Source organism: Bombina bombina, chromosome 6, assembly GCF_027579735.1.
Source record: "Bombina bombina isolate aBomBom1 chromosome 6, aBomBom1.pri, whole genome shotgun sequence".
NCBI lineage: Eukaryota > Metazoa > Chordata > Amphibia > Anura > Bombinatoridae > Bombina > Bombina bombina.
Genome location: NC_069504.1, coordinates 865,358,666 through 865,380,808, shown reverse-complemented (window position 1 = coordinate 865,380,808; position 22,143 = coordinate 865,358,666). Strand labels below are relative to the sequence as shown.

General features: G+C 37.3%; 1 protein-coding gene across 1 annotated transcript in view; it reads left to right on the top strand.

Moving 5' to 3' along the window:
- Positions 1-21,863, top strand: part of LOC128664702 (zona pellucida sperm-binding protein 3-like) — a 47,592-nt gene extending 25,729 nt beyond the window's left edge. Inside the window, exons 3-9 of the mRNA XM_053719511.1 lie at positions 8,210-8,313; positions 8,381-8,558; positions 9,073-9,193; positions 9,280-9,371; positions 10,140-10,276; positions 11,637-11,842; positions 21,093-21,863. Coding sequence (XP_053575486.1) covers positions 8,210-8,313; positions 8,381-8,558; positions 9,073-9,193; positions 9,280-9,371; positions 10,140-10,276; positions 11,637-11,842; positions 21,093-21,863 — 1,609 coding nt within the window. The remainder of the gene's footprint in view (positions 1-8,209; positions 8,314-8,380; positions 8,559-9,072; positions 9,194-9,279; positions 9,372-10,139; positions 10,277-11,636; positions 11,843-21,092) is intronic.
- The last annotated feature ends 280 nt before the right edge of the window (positions 21,864-22,143 follow it).

Sequence of the window (22,143 nt, the reverse complement as noted above, 5' to 3'; positions counted from 1 at the left end):
CCAGCCCTGAACAGGGCCCTTTGCGGGGCATGCCCCAAGAATTTCAGCTCTTTTGCCTGTAAAAGAATAAATACAATAACCCACCACCCACATACCCCTAATCTAACCCAAACCCCCCTTAAATAAACCTAACACTAAGCCCCTGAAGATCTTCCTACCTTGTCTTCACCATCCAGGTATCACCGATCCGTCCTGGCTCCAACATCTTCATCCAACCCAAGCGGGGGTTGGCGATCCATCATCCGGTGCTGAAGAGGTCCAGAAGAGGCTCCAAAGTCTTCCTCCTATCCGGCAAGAAGAGGACATCCGGACCGGCAAACATCTTCTCCAAGCGGCATCTTCGATCTTCTTCCATCCGGTGCGGAGCGGGTCCATCTTGAAGCAGGCGACGCGGATCCATCCTCTTCTTCAGTTGTCTCCCGACTAATGACGGTTCCTTTAAGGGACGTCATCCAAGATGGCGTCCCTCGAATTCCGATTGGCTGATAGGATTCTATCAGCCAATCGGAATTAAGGTAGGAATTTTCTGATTGGCTGATGGCATCAGCCAATCAGAATCAAGTTCAATCCGATTGGCTGATCCAATCAGCCAATCAGATTGAGCTCGCATTCTATTGGCTGATCGGATCGTCCGTAAGCAACTCTGGTATCGAGAGTTGCATTTGCGGTAAAAATGCTCTACGCTCCTTTTTTGGAGCCTAACGCAGCATTTGTTTGAACTCTCTATACCAGAGTTAATTTTATGGTGCGGCCAGAAAAAAGCCCGCGGAGCGTTAACAGCCCTTTTACCGCCAAACTCCAAATCTAGGCCTATAAGTTTTAATAAAATCAATATTGAAATAAAACAATATACAATAGTTGATTTATAAAAAGTGACGTCTCCCTAAGGTAAATGTAAAATACACAATGACAGAATATTATCTGCTAAAATGGTTAATATATCATATGCACAAAAAAATATATGAAAAGTAAAAAATAAAAGCACGGATATACAACCCTAAAAACAACACATCCTATATTGAAAAACAGAGAAACTGTAAGGAAATCCCAAATTAGCGTTACTACTAATAGTGACTGAAATTGCCACAAAGAGTAAACAATGTAATGATTGCTGTCAGCTTTTCTCACTAAAGTGAGAAAAGCTGACAGCAATCATTACATTGTTTACTCTTTGTGGCAATTTCAGTCACTATTAGTAGTTACGCTAATTTGGGATTTCCTTACAGTTTCTCTGTTTTTCAATATAGGATGTGTTTTTAGGGACAAAGTTTCCCAAACCTCAAAATGCCTATAAATACACCCCTCACCACACCCACAATTCAGTTTTACAAACATTGCCTCCTATGGAGGTGGTGAAGTAAGTTTGTGCTAAGATTTCTACGTTGATATGCACTTCTCAGCATTTTGAAGCCCGGTTCCTCTCAGAGTTCAGCGAATGTCAGAGGGATGTGGAGACTATCACTCATTGAATGCAATGGTTTTCCTCTCGAGAGATCTATTTCATAGGTTCTCTGTTATCGGTTGTAGAGATTCATCTCCTACCTCCCTTTTCAGATTGACGATATACTCTCAATTTACAATTTCCTCTACTGATAACTGTTTCAGTACTGGTTTGGCTATCTGCTATATGTGGATGGGTGTCTTTTTGGTAAGTATGTTTTTTATTACATAAGACACCCCAGCTATGGTCTGGCATTTTATGCATTTATATAAAGTTCTAAATATATATATTGAACTTATATTTGCCATGAGTCAGGTTCATGTATTTCCTTGTGCAGACTGTCAGTTTCATATTTGGGAAATTGAACATATTAAGAAATATTTTTTTCTTACCTGGGGTTTAGTCTTTTTTTCAAATTGACTTTTTACTTTCAAATTGCGGGCAGCATTAGGCCCACGGGTGCGCCAAATGCTAGACTTTATTGTGTCATTCTTGGCACGAGAATTTTTTTGGCGCAAAAAGTACATTCGTTGATGCTAGTTCGTCACTTCCAGCGTTGTAGTTGACACGGGAGTCTTACACACGGTTGCGTCGTTAGTAACGCAAGTGTGTCATTTCCGGATGTTGTTGGCACCAAAATAAATTCTCTCACGTTGGGCGTCATACTTGGCGCCAAATTTTTCAGTAGTTTTATACCCCATTGCTGTTTGCCTCTTGCCTTTCTCTATGTCAGAGGGCTATGCTGTTTGCATTTTTTTTCTATTTCCTGAAACTGTCATATAAGGAAATTGATAATTTTGCTTTATGTTTTTTCTTTTACATTTTGCAAGATGTCTCAATCTGATCCTGCCTCCTTAGTATCTGTTGGAACGTTGCTGCCTGACATCGGTTCTACCAAAGCTAAGTGCATTTGTTGTAAGATTGTGGAAATTTATATCTCTGAATGTCATTTGTAATAGTTGTCATGATAAACTTTTACACGCAGAGAATGTATCCATCAGTAATAGTGCATTGCCAGTTGCAGTTCCTTCAACTTCTAATGTACATGATATACCTATGAATTTTAAAGAATTTTACTGATTCTATTCAGAAGGCTTTGTCTGCATTTCCGCCTTCTAATAAACAAAAAAGGTCTTTTAAAAATTCTCATAAATTTTGAAGAAATTTCAAATGACTGGCAACATAATGATGTATCCTCCTCTGATGAGGATCTGATTCAGAAGATCCTTCCTCAGATATTGACACTGACAAATCTACTTATTTGTTTAAAATAGAATATATTTGTTATTTGTTAAAAGAAGTGTTAATTACTTTGGATATTGAGGAAGCTAGTCCTCTTGACATTAAAACTAGTAAGCATTTAAATGCTGTTTTTAAACCTCCTGTGGTTACTCCAGAGGTGTTTCCTATTTCTGATATGATTTCTAAGGAATGGAATAAGCCAGGTACTCCTATTCCTTCAAGGTTTAAAAAATTGTATCCTTTACCAGCAATTTCTATAGAGTTTTGGGAAAAAAATCCCCAAAGTTGATGGGGCTATTTCTACTCTTGCTAAACGTACCACTATTCCTATGGAAGACAGTACTTAGTTTAAAGATCCTTTAGATAGGAAACATGAATCATATCTAAGGAAAGCCTATTTATATTCAGGTCATCTTCTCAGGCCTGCAATTTCTTTGGCTGATGTTGCGGCTGCATCAACTTTTTGGTTGGAGAATTTAGCGCAACAAGAGTTGGATTCTGACATATCTAGCATTGTTAGTTTACTGTAACATGCTTATCATTTTATTTGTGATGCCATTTTTTATATCAAAATTTATGTTAGATCCATGTCTTTAGCTATTTTAGCTAGAAGAGCTTTGTGGCTTAAATCTTGGAATGCTGATATGACATCTAATTCTAGATTATTATCTCTTTCTTTCCAAGGTAATAATTTATTTGGTTCTCAGTCGGATTCTATTTCAACTGTTACTGGAGGAAAATGGGTTTTTCTGCCTCAGGATAAAAATCTAAGGCTTCTAACAGTTTTCGTTCTTTTAGTCAAAATAAGCAACAAAAATCTAATCCTTCCCCAAGGAATCTGCTTCCAATTGGAAGCCTTCCTCAAATTGGAATAAATCCAAGCCATTTAAGAAACCAAAGTCAGCCCCTAAGTCCACATGAAGGTGCAGCCCTCATTCCAGCTTTAGCTGGTAGGGGGCAAATTAAGGTTTTTCAAGGATTTTTGGATAAATTCTGTCCAAAATCAATGGATTCAGAGCATTGTCTCTCAAGGTTATCGAATAGGATTCAGAGTAAGACCTCCTGTTAGAAGATTCTTTCTCTCGTGTATCCCAGCAAATCCAGTAAAAGCTCAGGCTTTCCTGAAGTGTGTTTTAGACCTGGAGTCTTCAGGGGTAATAATACCGGTTCCTTTTCAGGAATAGGGTCTGGGGTTTTATTCAAATCTATTCATTGTCCCAAAGAAGGAAAATTCATTCAGACAAGTTCTGGATCTGAAAATGTTGAATCGCTATGTAAGAGTACCAACTTTCAAGATGGTGACTATAAGGACTATTCAGCCTTTTCTTCAGCAAGGACATTATATGTCTACAGTAGACTTGCAGGATGCATACCTTCATATTCCGATTCATCCAGAACATTATCAGTTCCTGAGATTCTCTTTTCTAGACAAGAATTACCAATTTGTTGCTCTTCAATTTCTCCTAGCAACAGCTCCAAGAATCTTTTCCAAGGTTCTATGTGCCCTACTCTATGTAATCAGAGAGCAGGGTATTGCGGTGTTTCCTTATTTGGACAATATCTTGGTACTAGCTCAGTCTTTACATTCTGCAGAATCTCACACGAATCAACTAGTGTTTCTTCAAAGACATGGTTGGAGGATCAATTTACCAAAAGTTTCTCGATTCCTCAGACAAGGGTCACCTTTTTAGGTTTCCAGATAGATTCAGTGTCCATGACTCTGTCTCTAACAGACAAGAGACGTTTGAAATTGGTTGCAGCCTGTCGGCACCTTCAGTCTCAGTGATTCCCTTCAGTGGCTATGTGCATGGAAGTTTTAGGCCTCATGAATGCAGCATCGGACGCGATTCCTTTTGCTCATTTTCAAATGAGACCTCTCCAGCTTTGCATGTTGAATCAATGGTGCAGGGATTATACAAAGATATCAGTTAATATCCTTAAATCCCAATATTTGACATTCTCTGACATGGTGGTTAAATCACCAGCGTTTAGTTCAAGGGGCTTCCTTTGTTCGGCCAACCAAGTCTTTCAGGTTGGGGAGCTGTTTGGCGATCTCTTACAGCACAAGGGGTTTGGAAATCTCAAGATGCGAGATTACTGATCAATATTTTAGAACTTCGTGCAATTTTCAGAGCTCTTCAGTTTTGGCCTCTGTTGAAGAGAGAACCGTTCATTTGCTTTCAGACAGACAATATCACAACTGTGGCATATGTCAATCATCAGGGTGGGACTCACAGTCCCCAAGCTATGAAAGAAGTATCTCGGATACTTGTTTGGGCGGAATCCAGCTCCTGTCTAATCTCTGTGGTGCATATCCCAGGTGTAGACAATTGGGAGGCGGATTATCTCAGCCGTCAGACTTTACATCCAGGGGAGTGGTGTCTCCATCCAGATGTGTTTTCTCAGATTGTTCAGATGTGATCAGATAGTTCTCATGGCCTCTCATCTAAACAAGAAACTTCCCAGATACCTGTCCAGGTCCAAGGATGTTCAGGCGGAAGCAGTGGATGCGCTGACACGTCCTTGGTGTTATCCTGCTTACATTTTTCTGCCTCTAGTTCTTCTTCCAAGAGTGATATCCAAAATCATGATGGAACAATCGTTTGTGTTGCTGGTGGCTCCAGTGTGGCCACACAGGTTTTGGTATGCGGATCTTGTTCGGATGTTCATTTGCTAACCTTGGCCACTTCCATTACGGCCGGACCTACTATCTCAAGGTCCGTTTTTCCATCAGGATCTCAAATCATTAAATTTGAAGGTATGGAAATTGAACGCTTAGTACTAAGTCATAGAGGTTTATCTGACTCTGTGATTAATACTATGTTACAAGCTCGTAAATCATGTCTCTGCTTTCCAGGGTTTCTGAACCAAACAAATAGCTTAGATGCCTTATATTTCACATAAAGATAGCAAGAGAACAATGAAAAATTGAAATAGGAGTAAATTAGAAAGTTGCATGCTCTATCTGAATCATGAAAGAAAGTAATTTGTGTTCAGTGTCCCTTTAAGGATTTATAAATAATTTTGTTTTTCATCTTTGTGTGTTAGTTATATTTACAAAGAAAGTAAAAACATAAAATATATAAAAATTATTAACTGGAAAAACTTCTTTAATTGGAAAAAACAAACAAAAAACCCAAAACATTCATATTTAATGGTTATTGTAGTGTTAATTAACCGGCCAAATATATTATTTATTTTAGTGTTAAGTGGAAACAAAATTATTATTAAATGTATTTATTGTAGTGTTGATTAACTGGAAAAAGCTTCTTTAATTGGGAAGAAAAAAAAAAAATATTATTCTGCTGATCAAAAACTCACCAGCATGGTGAGAAATCAAAAGCTTTTGGGATTTTTTTGAGCATTATATTACAATGTAGACGTATCAACTTTATTTAGCTATGCAGGATACTTTTGATATGAACAACTCACAAGGTAAACTTTGCTTTTCTAAAGCTCTTTAAAAACAAAACAAAAAAAAAACACCACACGACTTCACAGTACTGATGAGACTGAATCGAAGAGCTTTAGATTGGGCCCCAGGTAAGGGGAGAAACAGAGACATTAAAAGTAGTTATGTTCTTTATACAAAATTTATTTAAACTCAGACTGTTTAGATATTTGCTCAACTACATATTTCATAAAGATAACAATAAGTGCAATAATAGCAATAGCATTTAAAGAAACAACTGTGATAAACAGACAGGACCCAAATAAGTTAGAATCATTTAACACTGGTAGGGAATCCTGTTCGGATGTTCATTTGCTAACCTTGGCCACTTCCGTTACGGCCGGACCTACTATCTCAAGGTCAGTTTTTCCATCAGGATCTCAAATCATTAAATTTGAAGGTATGGAAATTGAACGCTTAGTACTAAGTCATAGAGGTTTATCTGACTCTGTGATTAATACTATGTTACAAGCTCGTAAATCCTGTCTCTAGGAATATTTATTATCGAGTTTGGAAGACCTACATTTCCTGGTGTTCTTCTCATAAATTTTCTTGGCATTCTTTCAGAATTCCTAGAATTCAACAGTTTCTTCAGGATGGTTTGGATAAGGGTTTGTCTGCAAGTTCCTTGAAGGGACAAATCTCTGCCCTTTTTTTTATTTCATAGAAAGATTGCTAAACTTCCTGATATTCACTGTTTTGTACAGACTTTAGTTCGTATTAAGCCCGTCATTAAATCAATTTCTCCTCCTTGGAGTCTTAATTTGGTTTTGAAGGCGTTACAGGCTCCTCCATTTGAACCTATGCATTCTTTGGACATTTAACTACTTTCTTGGAAAGTGTTGTTCCTTTTGGCCATCTCTTCTGCTAGAAGAGTTTCTGAGCTATCTGCTCTTTCTTGTGAATCTCCTTTTCTGATTTTTCATCAGGATAAGGCTGTTTTGCGGACTTCATTTAAATTTTTGCCTAAAGTTGTGAATTCTAACATTAGTAGAGAAATTGTTGTCCCTTCCTTGTGTCCTAATCCTAAGAATTCTTTGGAAAGATCCTTACATTCTTTGGATGTGGTGAGAGCTTTGAAATATTATGTTGAAGTTACTAAAGATTTCTGGAAGACTTCTAGCCTATTTGTTTTTTTTTTTCTGGTTCTAGGAAAGGTCAGAAGGCTTCTGCTATTTCCTTGGCTTGTTGGTTAAAGCTTTTGATTCATCAAGATTATTTGTAGTCGGGTCAGGCCCTGCCTCAAAATTACAGCTCATTCTACTAGATCAGTCTCCACTTCGTGGGTTTTAAGAATGAAGCTTCAGTTGATCAGATTTGCAAAGCGGTGACTTGGTCCTCTTTGCATACATTTACTAAATTTTACCGTTTTGATGTATTTGCTTCTTCAGAAGCAGTTTTTGGTAGAAAAGTTCTTCAGGCAGCTGTTTCAGTTTGATTCTTCTGCTTATGTTAAGTTTTTCTTGTCATTAAAGAATAAACTTATAATTTGGGTTGTGAATTATTTTTTCAGCGGAAAATGGCTTTTTATTTTTATCCCTCCCTCTCTAGTGACTCATGCGTGGAGTTCCACATCTTGGGTATTGATATCTCATACGTCACTAGCTCATGGACTCTTGCCAATTACATGAAAGAAAACCTAATTTATGTAAGAATTTACCTGATAAATTCATTTCTTTCATATTGGCAAGAGTCCATGAGGCCCACCCTTTTTTATGGTGGTTATGTTTTTTTTTGTATAAAGCACAATTATTTTCAAATTCCTTTGTTGATGCTTTTTACTCCTTTCTTTATCACCGCACTACTTGGCTATTCGTTAAACTGAATTGTGGGTGTGGTGAGGGGTGTATTTATAGGCATTTTGAGGTTTGGGAAACTTTGCCCCTCCTGGTAGGATTGTATATCCCATACGTCACTAGCTCATGGACTCTTGCCAATATGAAAGAAATGAATTTATCAGGTAAATTCTTACATACATTATGTTTTTTAGAGGGGGGAAAAAACTTATTTGTGAAACTGTAATTTAAGATTCTTGCCATTTTTACTGATCTGGGATTTTTTCCCTCTCCTAACAGACATCAAAATGTGAGCAGTAATGCCATCCAACCAACATGGTTTCCCTTTTCTTCTACTGTATCTGCTGAAGAAACTCTATCCTTCACCTTGGAGCTCATGAATGGTAAGTATGTAAGTCTGCTTTTTGAAGTGAAGAATCTGCTTTTCGATCTAACAGTATGCTTTTCCAGATGACTGGAGTGCTCCGAGAACCTCTACCATCTTCCAACTAGGTGATGCTTTCCATATTGAAGCTTCTGTTGGAACTGCCAACCATGTGCTTATGACTGTGTTTGTTGACAGTTGTGTGGCCACATTATCTCCAGATGCCAACTCAAATCCTCATTATGACCTCATTGCTCTAAATGGGTAAGACCTACAACAAGGGTGGCCGTACTTTAATGAAATGGGAACTATATACCTTTTGGTAAGGGACATATGGACAACACTGAAAGTTACATAACGTCTAACTAATGGATTGTGCTTTATAGTTTTGAGTTTGTGTAGATGTTCAATACCACCCCCCCCCCCCTTGGATTCACTACTAATGGTAGTAGGAACTAAACAATTTAATGAGAATCTGTGGCACATGCTGAAGAGCAATAAAAGGCAGGGGTACCAGCTATCTTCTAGTAAGGCAAGAACTTGCAGTATTGGCTTTCTATGAATCTTGTAAAATAGCCTCAAGGTTAGAAATAACATAAATAGTTAGAATAAAAAAACTACAAACATGATTGTATAAACATACATAATAGCAATGCACTGTTTGTTGGTTATATTAGATCAAATAGAGAATGTTGTGATTTCCTCATTCACTAGTAGACCACAACTTTAGGCCACTGCTGCTCTTTAGCATATGCTAGTGTTACAAATGCTATTACAGATGCTTGTTGGATGGAAAGCAAGAAGATTCATCCTCTGCATTTAGAAGTCCAAGGTCCCAGCCAGACAAGATCCAGTTTGCAGTTGATGTTTTCAGATTTCCTATGACCAATGTCTCCACGGTGAGAAAAGCTAATTTTTTCTGCACTAGGGATATTTATATATATATATATATATATATATATATATATTTCCACTTTCTTTCTAGATCTATATAACCTGTAAGCTAAAGGCTACTGCAGCCACACAAACCCCAGATCCTATGAACAAGGCCTGTTCTTTCAGCAAAATCAACAACACGTAAGTGATTTTAATGTGGACTATGAACATCTGCAATAAATTGGCACTAGCTAAAAGTCGTCTTTAAAATCTATTTTTCTCATAGTAAGTTGTAGTCAAATGGTATGCATCAGCTAAAGTAAATTTAGTTAAATCAGGGATCCACCACACAACATTAATCATTTTATTTTTTATTTATAGTAGTCCAGTATTTAGAACGCCTGTTAATCAATTAAGATATGATTCTTTATAGCCATGGTTCTCAAAGTGGGTGGTACTGCACCCTAGGGAGGGGTGATTACTAAGGGAAGGCAGTAAAAGTGGAAAGGGGGGTTGGGACCACAAGAGGGTGTTAGTGGAACCCCCTAAGCATGGCTATTTGCTGTGAATCTTTAGCCTAAATTCCTAACGGTGAAACTTCTTTTTTGTTTTCTTCTTTGTAATTTAAAATTTATGTTTTTGTTTTTCAAAGCTTTTTATGATAGTCAGTGTAAATTGCTGATAAACCCAAACTGTTATCATGCAGTCACTTGTACAGTAGTCTTAAGTTATTTGCTCCACCAGTGCTGTAAATTAGCACATATTGGAATTAATGTGTATTAGCAGGAAACGGACTAAATGCCTCGTCTGCTTGTCTGAGTGGCTTTGCCCACAGTCCTCTTTCGCCTTTACTGTCACTTCAAAAAAAATATTATTCAGGCTATAATGGAAATCTCAATACTTAGGAAGCTATGAAAGATGCTTAAAATGGTTCTGCTTTTCATGCTATTCCAATGCTTCCCTCCACAGCTGGTCCCCTCTTGAAGGCATCAGTGACATCTGCATGTGCTGTGATACTGGAAACTGTGTGGATTTTGCTAGTCAAACCAGGAGAGTGAGCCAATATTATCCTGGTGGTAGAAGGGTAAAGAGACAGGCTAATCCTGGTGAGTTTAATATACTTAGACTTAGGCCCCTATTTAACAAATGTTTTTCGGACCTGATCCGAAAGTGTGGATCAGGTCCAACAGACCTCGCTAAATGCGGAGAGCAATAAGCTCTCTGTATTCAGCATTGCACCAGCAGCTCTTGTGAGCTGCTTGTACAAAGCCACCCCCTGCAGATTTGTCAATCAACCCGATCGTACTCGATCGGGTTGAATTGCAGTGATGTCTGTCCGCCTGTTAAGAGCAGGCAGACAAGTTATGGAGCAGCGGTCTTATGGAGCAGCTGCTTCATAACTGGTGTTTCTGGCGAGCCTGCAGGCTAGCCAGAAACACGGGCCCTCAAGCTCCATTCGGAGCATGATAAATGGGCCCCTTAAAGTGATGGTAAATCCTAGAATTTGTGAAATGCTATCAAATACTTCATGCTGAAAATTCCTTTTATTTGTTTGAAGTGTTCGACTGGCTGAGGGCCTCAGGCAGCCCATGACAGAATGCTATTTTGCTGTGAGGTGACGTTTCCACCTTCAATAGCCATGCGAGCCAGCTAATGCCATGCACGGCTATTGGAGGTGGAAATGTCACCTCAAAGCAAAATAGCGTTCTGCTGTGGGCTGCCTGAGGAGCTCAGTGCGGCAAAAGCTTCAAACAAATAAAGGAACTTTTAGCATGAAGTATTTTATACTTGATGGGAAAAGTCTCCTTTATTTGTTCCACTAGTAAATCCTAGCGTTTCACAAACGCTAGGATTTACCATCACTTTAATGGCAGCATAATATCATACTTTACTGTTTTGAAACCTTTTTCAACGTTGTCATACTTCCTGACTTCAAGGGACATTCTAATCAATCAGTGTTTTATTAAGTAAGTGCTTGTAAACTGTTTGACCCCCTACTAAAAGGTTAAATAGTTCTTCTTAAAGAGACGCACTCAAATGTTCTGTTCTATCTAAAAGAGTTTGTTTGAAAATGTATTGGTGATTGTGCTGAATGAATCACATTTTTGTCTTGACTTGTTCCTGTCGCTCAATGAGCATTTGAGTGGGTCTTGCATGGGGAGCCTGATTGTATGTTACAATTAAACCACATTTACTTTTTCGGGGACAAAAAAATAAAACTAAATCTGTATAACTGCTGCTCTTTCATTTTACATCGTAGAAATCAATTTTAATGGTTGCAAAGCATTGCTGTTTCCAACCAAGACCATATCCGTGAATTAATCAAGAGCTGCAAATATACTTAGCTGCGAATGGCAGAGTTCTCTGTCTAAACTGCAGTATCTAATTGTCATAACAAAATCTAGATGAATAAAGTATCTATGGCAGTATTTTTATTTTATACATTTTTTTTTTTTTTCCTTACAGATCCAAAACCCATGGAAGAATATGGCATTGCCATTCTAGGGCCACTTTTGGTGATCAAGCAAGACTATAACAAATCCCTGGCAGTGTTACAGGATTCCCTACCAGTGTTAAATGATTCTAACTTATTTGGGTCCTGTCTGTTTATCACAGTTGTTTCTTTAAATGCTATTGCTATCATTGCACTTATTGTTATCTTTATGAAATATGTAGTTGAGCAAATATCTAAACAGTCTGAGTTTAAATAAATTTTGTATAAAGAACATAACTACTTTTAATGTCTCTGTTTCTCCCCTTACCTGGGGCCCAATCTAAAGCTCTTCGATTCAGTCTCATCAGTACTGTGAAGTCGTGTGGTGGTGTTTTTTTTTTGTTTTGTTTTTAAAGAGCTTTAGAAAAGCAAAGTTTACCTTGTGAGTTGTTCATATCAAGTATCCTGCATAGCTAAATAAAGTTGATACGTCTACATTGTAATATAATGCTCAAAAAAATCCCAAAAGCTTTTGATTTCTCACCATGCTGGTGAGTTTTTGATCAGCAGAATAATATTTTTTTTTTTTCTTCCCAATTAAAGAAGCTTTTTCCAGTTAATCAACACTACAATAAATACATTTAATAATAATTTTGTTTCCACTTAACACTAAAATAAATAATATATTTGGCCGGTTAATTAACACTACAATAACCATTAAATATGAATGTTTTGGGGTTTTTTTTTGTTTTTTCCAATTAAAGAAGTTTTTCCAGTTAATAATTTTTATATATTTTTTATGTTTTTACTTTCTTTGTAAATATAACTAACACACAAAGATGAAAAACAAAATTATTTATAAATCCTTAAAGGGACACTGAACACAAATTACTTTCTTTCATGATTCAGATAGAGCATGCAACTTTCTAATTTACTCCTATTTCAATTTTTCATTGTTCTCTTGCTATCTTTATGTGAAATAGAAGGCATCTAAGCTATTTGTTTGGATCAGAAACCCTGGAAAGCACTTGTTCATTGGTGGATGAATTTATCCACCAATCAGCAAAAACAACCCAGGTTGTTAACCGAAAATGGGCCGGCATCTAAACTTACATTCTTGCATTTTAAATAAATATATCAAGAGAATGAAGAAAATTTGATAATAGGAGTAAATTAGAAAGTTGCATAAAATTGCACGCTCTATCTGAATCATTAAAAAAAAAATGGGGTTCAGTGTCCCTTTAAGACTGAAGGTTTATATGGGCTGCAACCAGCCTCAGCCTATTCTGATCTGTTAGTCTTATGGAAACTGAATGTATTTTTACCCCCCAGAAAAGTAACCTTTTGTCTGAGGAACCAAAAATCTTTAGTCCAGTATCGCCAAGCTGTCTGTTGGCTTCTTTTATATAAACTGCACAGTCCAAAACCACTTCCATACCTCCCTTGGCACAGTTGAAAATCACTATTTTCCAAATCTTTCAATTCTCTTAGCACTTTCCACTCCTGTTTATTCATCTTAGAGAAGCGAGAAATCACAGTAATAAATCCTCTCATTTAATTTTCTCAATTCCTCTCCTACTATAGTATAAAACACTTCTATCAAATTACCTCTTGATCGTGTTGGATAAAAATAAGTATTTTTCTCATTTTGCTTTAGTAACTAAACATGTCACATTGTTCATCAAAATTGATTCTTTCAGAATGCTTCACTGTTCTCTGCAAGTAAATAACAATGTTTTCTATCTTGCCGATAAGCTCTATCCATATCGGCAAAATGTTTTTTTCAGTTAGATATTACGTTTATACGTATTATATGTAAAATCAATCAGTGTATTAAACAGATTAAAGTTCTCTGAAAGTGCAAAACAAAGTCCCTATGACAGAACCAGTTTCTGCTGTAGCGAGAGTTCCACATCTGACAGAGTATTAACATTTAGTTCTTCTTACCATTTTTTTTTTTTTTTCTCCATGACTCCACCACTTCTTGTCCTGCTAGGATTTCTAGCTATATTAGTATTGCCTTTAGTTGTACTATTGAATTCAGTAGATCTAACGCCCAACTCTTTACCATCTGAATTCACTGATGTAGAGGAGCATGAATCTTCTGAAGTTAAGGAGCCAAAACTGCTTTGACTGAAAGTAACCTTTCTACAGCCACTATTTTTATTTCAATTATAAACATCCAGATCATAGTCCCGACAGTTCCTCTGATATTTAGTGATCTTCCTCTTAGTTCCACATTAAGCATATACAAAGTTTGATAAAACTGTTTTTCAAAATCCAACCTACGATCATCATGATGCTCGGTGATTTTCTGTAATATTGCTATTTTACTTAGTATTAGTATGTCATTAAAAAAAAATCTCTCTTCTTTAATAATTTATTCATAAGTACCCTTTTTCTTTTGTTTTTAAAACATGGAATTAAAAGTGGATTTTAACTGATACATTTAAAGAGTTTTTATGTATTCTCCTTAAACACCATCCACTATAGGGACTATTTCCCGAAGCTCAATATTAGAAGCAGGTACAGGAGGATACATTTTCTTAAACCTTGCAGAAGGATTAAAGGGACTACCTGGTTTAGACCATTCCCTAGACACTATGACAGACATCGTCAGGGACATGGAAAACCTTAGAAGGGTTTATAAATTAAATCTGAATAATTTAGACATCCTCAGCTACTTTAGGATCTTTAACCCCTTAAGTAAGCAAAATCTCCTTTTAAAAGAGAATGAATATGATCATTACACACAAAAAAGGATGACTCTGATACATGATCAGAGCAGGGGTCAAGTATAGTGGGAACGCATGGGAATAGAGTTCCTGAAATATTTTTGCAGGTGGAACTAAGTTCCCCCTGGACAGATCAGAAATGCTTCAGTAAACACTTCTGGTGGGAGGAGCTGGAGCACAGTCTGGTTAGAGGGATAGTGAGATCGTTTAGTAACGGGCAGTAACACTTCCTACCAAGCTCTTAATGCAAGCCTGACAGTGGTCCTGCTGTGTCATCACCCCACACTGTGTGTAACACATGGTGCTTACATTTCTGTGTAGCTTGCTCTGGGGTTATTTAGCTACCCTCAGCAGAAATAGGACTACTGCACCTTAAGTGTGTGAGATTCTGTGACAGAGAAGTATTCTCGTGCCCAAAGGAAACCATTTAACCCTTCATTGGTTTTAATTTGCTTTCATTAACCAAAGTGTGTAGATTATATACATAGTGTGCGTTTGTGTATAAAACAATATTAATTGTGGGGGGTAGAAGTCTTGGCGAGTTCCCAATTATTTTTTTTTGTAGGACTTGACCCCTGGATCAGAGGTAGGACCCTGATAATCAGGAAAAACTTAAGTGTTAGCAGAAGCATTAACCTCAGCAGGCTTAGCGCTAGTAGAAGGCAAATTATGAACTGACTTTTTTTCACTTGAAGGCTGCATAGCTGCCAACATTTCAGATACTGTTGAACGGATGCACCCCTTAACTCCAGGAGCAAAATCTGTAGAAGTCCCCTGTTATGAACAAACCGAAGGAGCAGTAATACCCTTAGAAGAAAGAGCAGCAATAAACTAGTCTGAATGCATTTAAACGTGTCACATAAATGAGCTAAAGTTAAGACCTCCTCCAAGAGAAGCGCTTTAAAAACATACTAGGCTCACCACGTATAATCTTGAAAACCAACGTGCAGGAAAATAATAAAACACTATATGTAGGGCTTATGTGCGCTATCCTGATGTGTGCAGACCCGAAAGTTGACATGCAGGAAAAAAAAACGCTTGGTGGATGCCCAAAACGTGTTAACAATTTAGAGGAAATTAACATAATAAAATAACTGTCTCAATACTATATATATATATATATATATATATATATAATATGTATATAGATTGTAGTAGACCTATTAGTCCAGTAGTTGAATATCAAAATAACGAGTATTGAAGTATGCAATAATACATTTTTTTTTTTTTTATTGGACTAACATTACATAGTAAAAGACAAGCTTTTAAGATTCCTCTCTTCCTCAGGTCTGAAGACATACCGATTAATATGATAGAATTTGTTCATTGATGTCTTGGAAAGAAGGGGGCTATGGGGACAGGACAGGAGGTGGGAGAGATGACTGAGATAATTTTCAGAGGTGCTATAAAAAGCTTATAGAGTGCCAAATATTTAAAACAATACTTACCATTAGACACTAAACTACTGGGAAACCAATAGTAAGCCAAACCAATGCTGAACTATATCAGTAGAGTATATGAAATAGGAGTATACTAAAGAGGCAATGGGCCAGTGCCTAGGACATTTGTGGCAGGCTTGTGACTAAATTCCCATGAGAATTACACAAGAAGTTTCCAGTAAGGTGGGAGGGGTTTTATAGAGCTCTTGGGGTTTGGGAATCTTTCCCTCCTAGTCGTCAGGAAGAGTAACTCCCAGGAGTAATGTCATCACCTGTATGAAAGAAATACATTTGGCTCACTATGGGAGCAAATCAATAGTCTGAGCATTCTCTACATCCACAGGAAAATCAAGTCCAGTCTGTTTACAACTGACACTTAACACTGATCTGTGCTTGTTCTATCTGCCTTGTTTGTGTGTTTTGTTTTTATTGCATATTGTCTTGATATTTGCCACCAAAGATCACTGTGGGGAAACGACTGGCAGAAGAATAAATTTGTGACAGAGAAAATAAATGACACTAGTTGCCTTGCACATCGAGCTACCAAGCAGTTTTTACGGATTATGAGGATAAAACCTTTCTTTGAGGCCATCTTACTGGTTGCAATTTTTTTTTTATTTAAGGTAGCATCCACAATTTTTTATTGCAAATATATTTCTGATGGATGGAGTGGATCATTGTTGCTGTTTGTTTTTGGTGGACTCTAATTGAGAACAAGGCAGGGAATCGTCAAAAGAAGGTCTCAGTGGCATGGCAGTGCCAAGTATTCCCCTAGCCTACAAGGCAGCATATGGAATATTCTCTCTTTTTCTGGAAGCATCACTGTGTCTATCCCTCATAGCGATGGAATTTGATGCACATTTTCTTCTTCTTCTACTGGGATTAAGAGACAAGTTGCATAGTTAATAGAGACAAGTTCTATAGCACTCCGGAATCTTCCCTTTCCTTGGACCTGGTTTTAGCATCCCCAATGATTCCCCTCTAGTGGAGATGGTGCAGAGTATATATACCTTTAGAACTATGGTGTTCTATGCAGGTCTGGTGAAGGAAACCTCTAGCAAGATCTCTACAGGGGTGGTAAGAGGAGGATTACAGTGCTGGTCCTCCTTGCTGAGTCTCACTTGTGACAATATATGGAGTGACCAAAAGGGATATAACAGAGTTAACACTAAAGTGTCTCACAATGCCAGAGAGGCTGTTTACATTGCAGTTTTTCCATATTGCCATCCAACCCTAGAGAAATGCATTTGTGTCACAACAAACAAGGAGTTGGCTAAAACATGCTGAACGTGTTGTAGGACTTCTTTTTTGTGATTTCGCTACCACAATTATAACTGCCTTAATTTTGTCTTGGCATGCTTGTTTTTTCTTTTTTTTCACTAACATGGGAGCTATCATTGAACTTATCAAGAACACATGAAGAGAGAGGAACATTTTGTTATAGATGTCAGTGACTGTCTTAATCTGCACTCACCTCTAAGACATTGCAAGATTTGGGCTTCTTCTAGTAGCTATATAAGCTCAGCTGGGACAGGTAAATACAACCTATCTATAACTGCATTTCTATATTCTGTAGGCAGTATAAATGTATGAATTTAAAGGACCAGTCAACACAGTAGATTTGCATAATCAACAAATGCAAGATAACAAGATAATGCAATAGCACTTAGTCTGAACTTCAAATGAGTAGTAGATTTTTTTTCTGACAATTTTAAAAGTTATGTCTTTTTCCACTCCCCCTGTACCATGTGACAGCCATCAGCCATTCACAAATGCATACACACTTATTCTTGCACATGCTCAGTAGGAGCTGGTGACTCAAAAAGTTTAAATCCAAAAAGACTGTGTGCACGTTTAGTTAATGAAAGTAAATTGGAAAGTTGTTAAAAATAGCATGCGCTATCTGAATAATGAAAGTTTAATTTTGATTGAGTGTCCCTTTAACACTGTAATGTATATTTACTGTGTGGGACTGCGATAATGCAGCACAGTTCCTCATACAAACACACACACACACACACACATATATATATATATATATATATATATAATATATATATATATATATATATATAATATATATATAATATATATATAATATATATATATATATATATATATATATATATATAAATATGTGTGTGTGTGTGTGTGTGTGTGTGTACATACACCTAAGCTATAATTTCTATGTTTTGTAGTTATTAGAAAATAGTTAAAGGGACACTGAACCCAATTTTTTTCTTTTGTAATTCAGAAAGAGAATGCAATTTTAAGCAACTTTGTAATTTACTCCTATTATCAATTTTTCTTCGTTCTCTTGCTATCATTATTTGAAAAAGAAGGCATCTAAGCTTTTTTTTGGTTTCAGTACTCTGGACAGTACTTTTTTATTGGTGGATGAAATTATCCACCAATCAGCAAGGACAACCCAGGTTGTTCACCAAAAATGGGCCGGCATCTAAACTTACATTCTTGCATTTCAAATAAAGATACCAAGAGAATAAAGAAAATTTGATAATAGGAGTAAATTAGAAAGTTGCTTAAAATGTCATGCTCTATCTGAATCACGAAAGAAAAATTTTGGGTACAGTGTCCCTTTAATATTGTAGACATTAGCACGTATGTCTGGCTGTAAATGCACAAGGTACCCCCAAACCCTGTTCAATGCTATGCACAACTTCCATGTATTATTACTCTATAATAAATAACATTAAACCAGAGGTCAGTATCTGACAGTCAAATATATGAAAATATGTCAGCAGATTCAAGTTCTAAACATACATTGTTATTTGAATAGTCATATCACATTTGTTTGATCACTGTGCATCTATGGATAGTAATGTCTGACAGTTCTAAGAAAGCATAGATTTATTCAGAGACATATTTATCTTTATGGAGCTATTTTGCAGAGGACCCACCCTCCACCATCACCTATACAACATCCATTTACCTGCTAGGTGCAGCATGGTTTAAGAAATTGGGTTTCAGATTTCAAACAAGAAACTGACATTTTAAAGTTTCAAGGAGTGATCACAATATCACATGATAAACTAAACTTTTTTATTTTATTTTACATACCAACAATTGAATGTACATTTATTTTCCTTGAAAAAATGCATTTACAAAAACTGGGGACCCAGTAAAAGAAAATAAGTTTTAACCACTTCTCAGCCCAGTCTAACAGTCATTCTAAAGTGACAAAAAACACCTGTGAATGACAGAGAGCTTTATAGATTTAAGTGCACAGCAGTGATATAGTGTACACTAACAGCCTCTGTAAATCACTCTCTCCCCTAGCCAGATTACTTTCGCTTTGCCCTGTGCCCCTGCTGTAGCCCCCTGCATACAAGTCAAGTCAAGTCAAGTCAAGAATACTTTATTAGCATGACATTATTACATGTGTTGCCAAAGTAATATGTTACAATAAAACAAATCAATAACAATTTATAAAGTAGGAGTATAGTGGGTAAATATGATAGTTCATTTAATCTGATTGGGGGTTCTGGTCATGTGACAGTCTGCTACATATTTTGCTACTATCCTTGTAGCTTTGTTGTTTTCTCCTAAGAGTACACATAGTCTTTCTTGTTCCGACATCTGTGGAAAGTCTGTTATTTCTTTCATTATTTTTGGGAAGTATTTATCCCTTAAGGGTTTGTATCTTGTACAGTACAAGAGAAAGTGTGCTTCAGTCTCTATGTCCCCACTGTCACACTGTGCACATTGTCTGGCTGCCCTGGGTCTCCATTGTGCCTGATATCTGCCAGTCTCTATTTCCAGCTGGTGGTCAGAGATTCTGTATTTAGTGAGTATCTGTCTGTGCTTTGGGTTGGTGACAGACTGTAAACTTTCCACACTACTGCATCAGCTTGCTCCTCCTCCTTGTACGCCTAACAAATGTCCCTGTGCACATTACACACACTACCCCTCCCCCACTAGCCCACCCTGCTCACCTCCTGCTTATCTAACAGTGTTCCAGATTCAGCTCAGCCTCAGCTGCCACTGTCTGCTGCCCTCAACTGTGCTTTGCGACTGCCAGACTCCCTACTGACTACACGTGTAGTCAGTCAGGAGTCTATCTGCGCGTCAAAGCTGTCAATGGGAAGTTCTGGGTGGCTGAGCTGCTCCAATGCTGTCGGTTAAAAAAAAGACTATAGAGTGGAGACACTGACTTAGACAAGCAGGTGACCGTACAGGCAGGTCAAAGTAAAGTGGCAGCATGGCAGGTCAAAGAAAGTTTATGAAGGGAAACTAAAAAAATGGTCCCGGTCGCAGTCGTGAATTCTGCATCACTGTTAGTTCCACCCCTGCATGCATACATTAAAACACTGTTTGTTATACCATCTTAAACTGCAAGAAATAAATGCTCCAGGTTTCTTATGCTTCTTTTTTGTACTGTTAATGTTATTTAAAAGAGCCTTTTTTTGTAATTGATCATATATTATTATTTATGGAGCTACAAAGCTTGTGCATTTAATTTTACTCTTACTTTTGTGGCCTATCTATTTCCAAATATTGAATGACTTCTTTGATTTTGCTTCTTTAGATGTTAGTTAATTCTTAGGTTACAGCTTAGCCATTTTTTTAATCTATATTTTTGACTCCCACTCTACCGTTAAGCTTTTATGAAACTGCAAAGCTTACCTTTCAAGTTTTAAATATACAGTGTGTATGTATATGTGTGTGTATATATATGTATGTATATATATATATATATATATATATATATATATATATATATATATATATATATATATAAATCAAGAGGCTCGGCTTTGTTTCGTGGATTGTGGCCATCCATCTTCCTCTTGATCACATTCCAGAGGTTTTTAATGGTGTTCAGGTCTGGAGATTGTGCTGGCCATGACTGGGTCTTGATCTGGTTGTCCTCTATGCACATTTTGATTAACCTGATTGTGTGGCATGGAGCATTTTCCTGCTGGACAAATCAATCCTGAGAGTTGGGGAACATTGTCAGAGAAGAAAGAAGTGGCTTGATGCATGCGTTCTTCACAAAGACAAATCTAGAGGTTAATGGGGGACTGTCACCATTTTGTGGGTGGAGCTGTTGGGACGGGTGGGATCTTGGATGGTTATTGGACAGCATTATGGGAGTGTCTGGGTGGTCTGTGTGCTGAGCTGAGCCTGTAATGCAGAGGCATAAGGGTCAGATAACCAGAAGTGAGCTGATGCCCCAGGAAGTGATTAGCTCTAGAGCAGTCAGGAAGAGCTCAGCAGACAGAAAGCAGCTCAGGTGTCAGGGCTCAGATATAATAAAGAAGTTTATTTAAAAGAACCTTGTGGATCATTTCAGTACATCATACAGCTGAATAAGACAGTGGAGGAGTTTGTCACTGACCTCAGATTAAAAAGCAGGTCTTGTAACTATGGTCCTCTGCAAGAATCTTTAATCGGAGATAGGCTTGTGATAGGCTGCAATAGTAATAATACACGTGAGAGGCTACTAATTGATTGTGATTTGACTCTGCAGAAGGCTGTGTCCATTTGTCAGTCTGCAGAGCAAACCAAAAAACAATTAGGTGTCTTATGTAAGCAAGATAGTCAGGAAATTGTTAATGATGTAAGAACACACAGACCTTCAAGAGGAAATTCCAGTCCATACCTGTCAGAGAGGATACATAAGAATAAAGTGGATATACAAGATGCAAAGCACAAAGATATGTCATGTGGGAAATGTGGAAAAATTCATGAGTTTCACAAATGTCCAGCCTATGGGCAGAAATGTAGGATCTGCAAAAAATATAATCACTTTGCCTCACAGTGTAAGCAAGCTAGACAACTACATGCTGTTAAAACATATACCTCTAGCAGTAGTGATGATGATCTTTATGTGGACATGGTCACACAAGTACCTACAAAAGATAAGGAATGGATTGTAGAGGTGGAAGCACATGGTGCACCGATACCATTTAAAGTAGATACTGGAGCAGATCCCAATGTTATTCCAGAGGCTCTATGGAAAAAACTACAACTTAGACCTAAACGTCAGAAACAAACTGAAGTACTAAAAGCATATAATGGACTTGACATTCCAACTGTGGGTCATACTCACCCTAAAGCATAACTCCACAGTCACAAAACACCTGTTTGTTGTGGTTCCTGGAGAAAAGGTTCATTCAATTGGATTACAATCTATACAACAACTAGGGCTGCTCACCAAGCTTTTTGAGATTACAGAACAGAAGTACAAGGGCATTGATACCTTACTTGAAAAGTACAAGGATGTTTTCAGTGGACTTGGTAAACTCCCCATTAAATATAAAATTGCTTTAAAGCCAGGAGCATTGCCAGTGATTGATGCTCCACGCAAAGTACCTGTAGCCCTACGAGAAAAACTTAAAAAA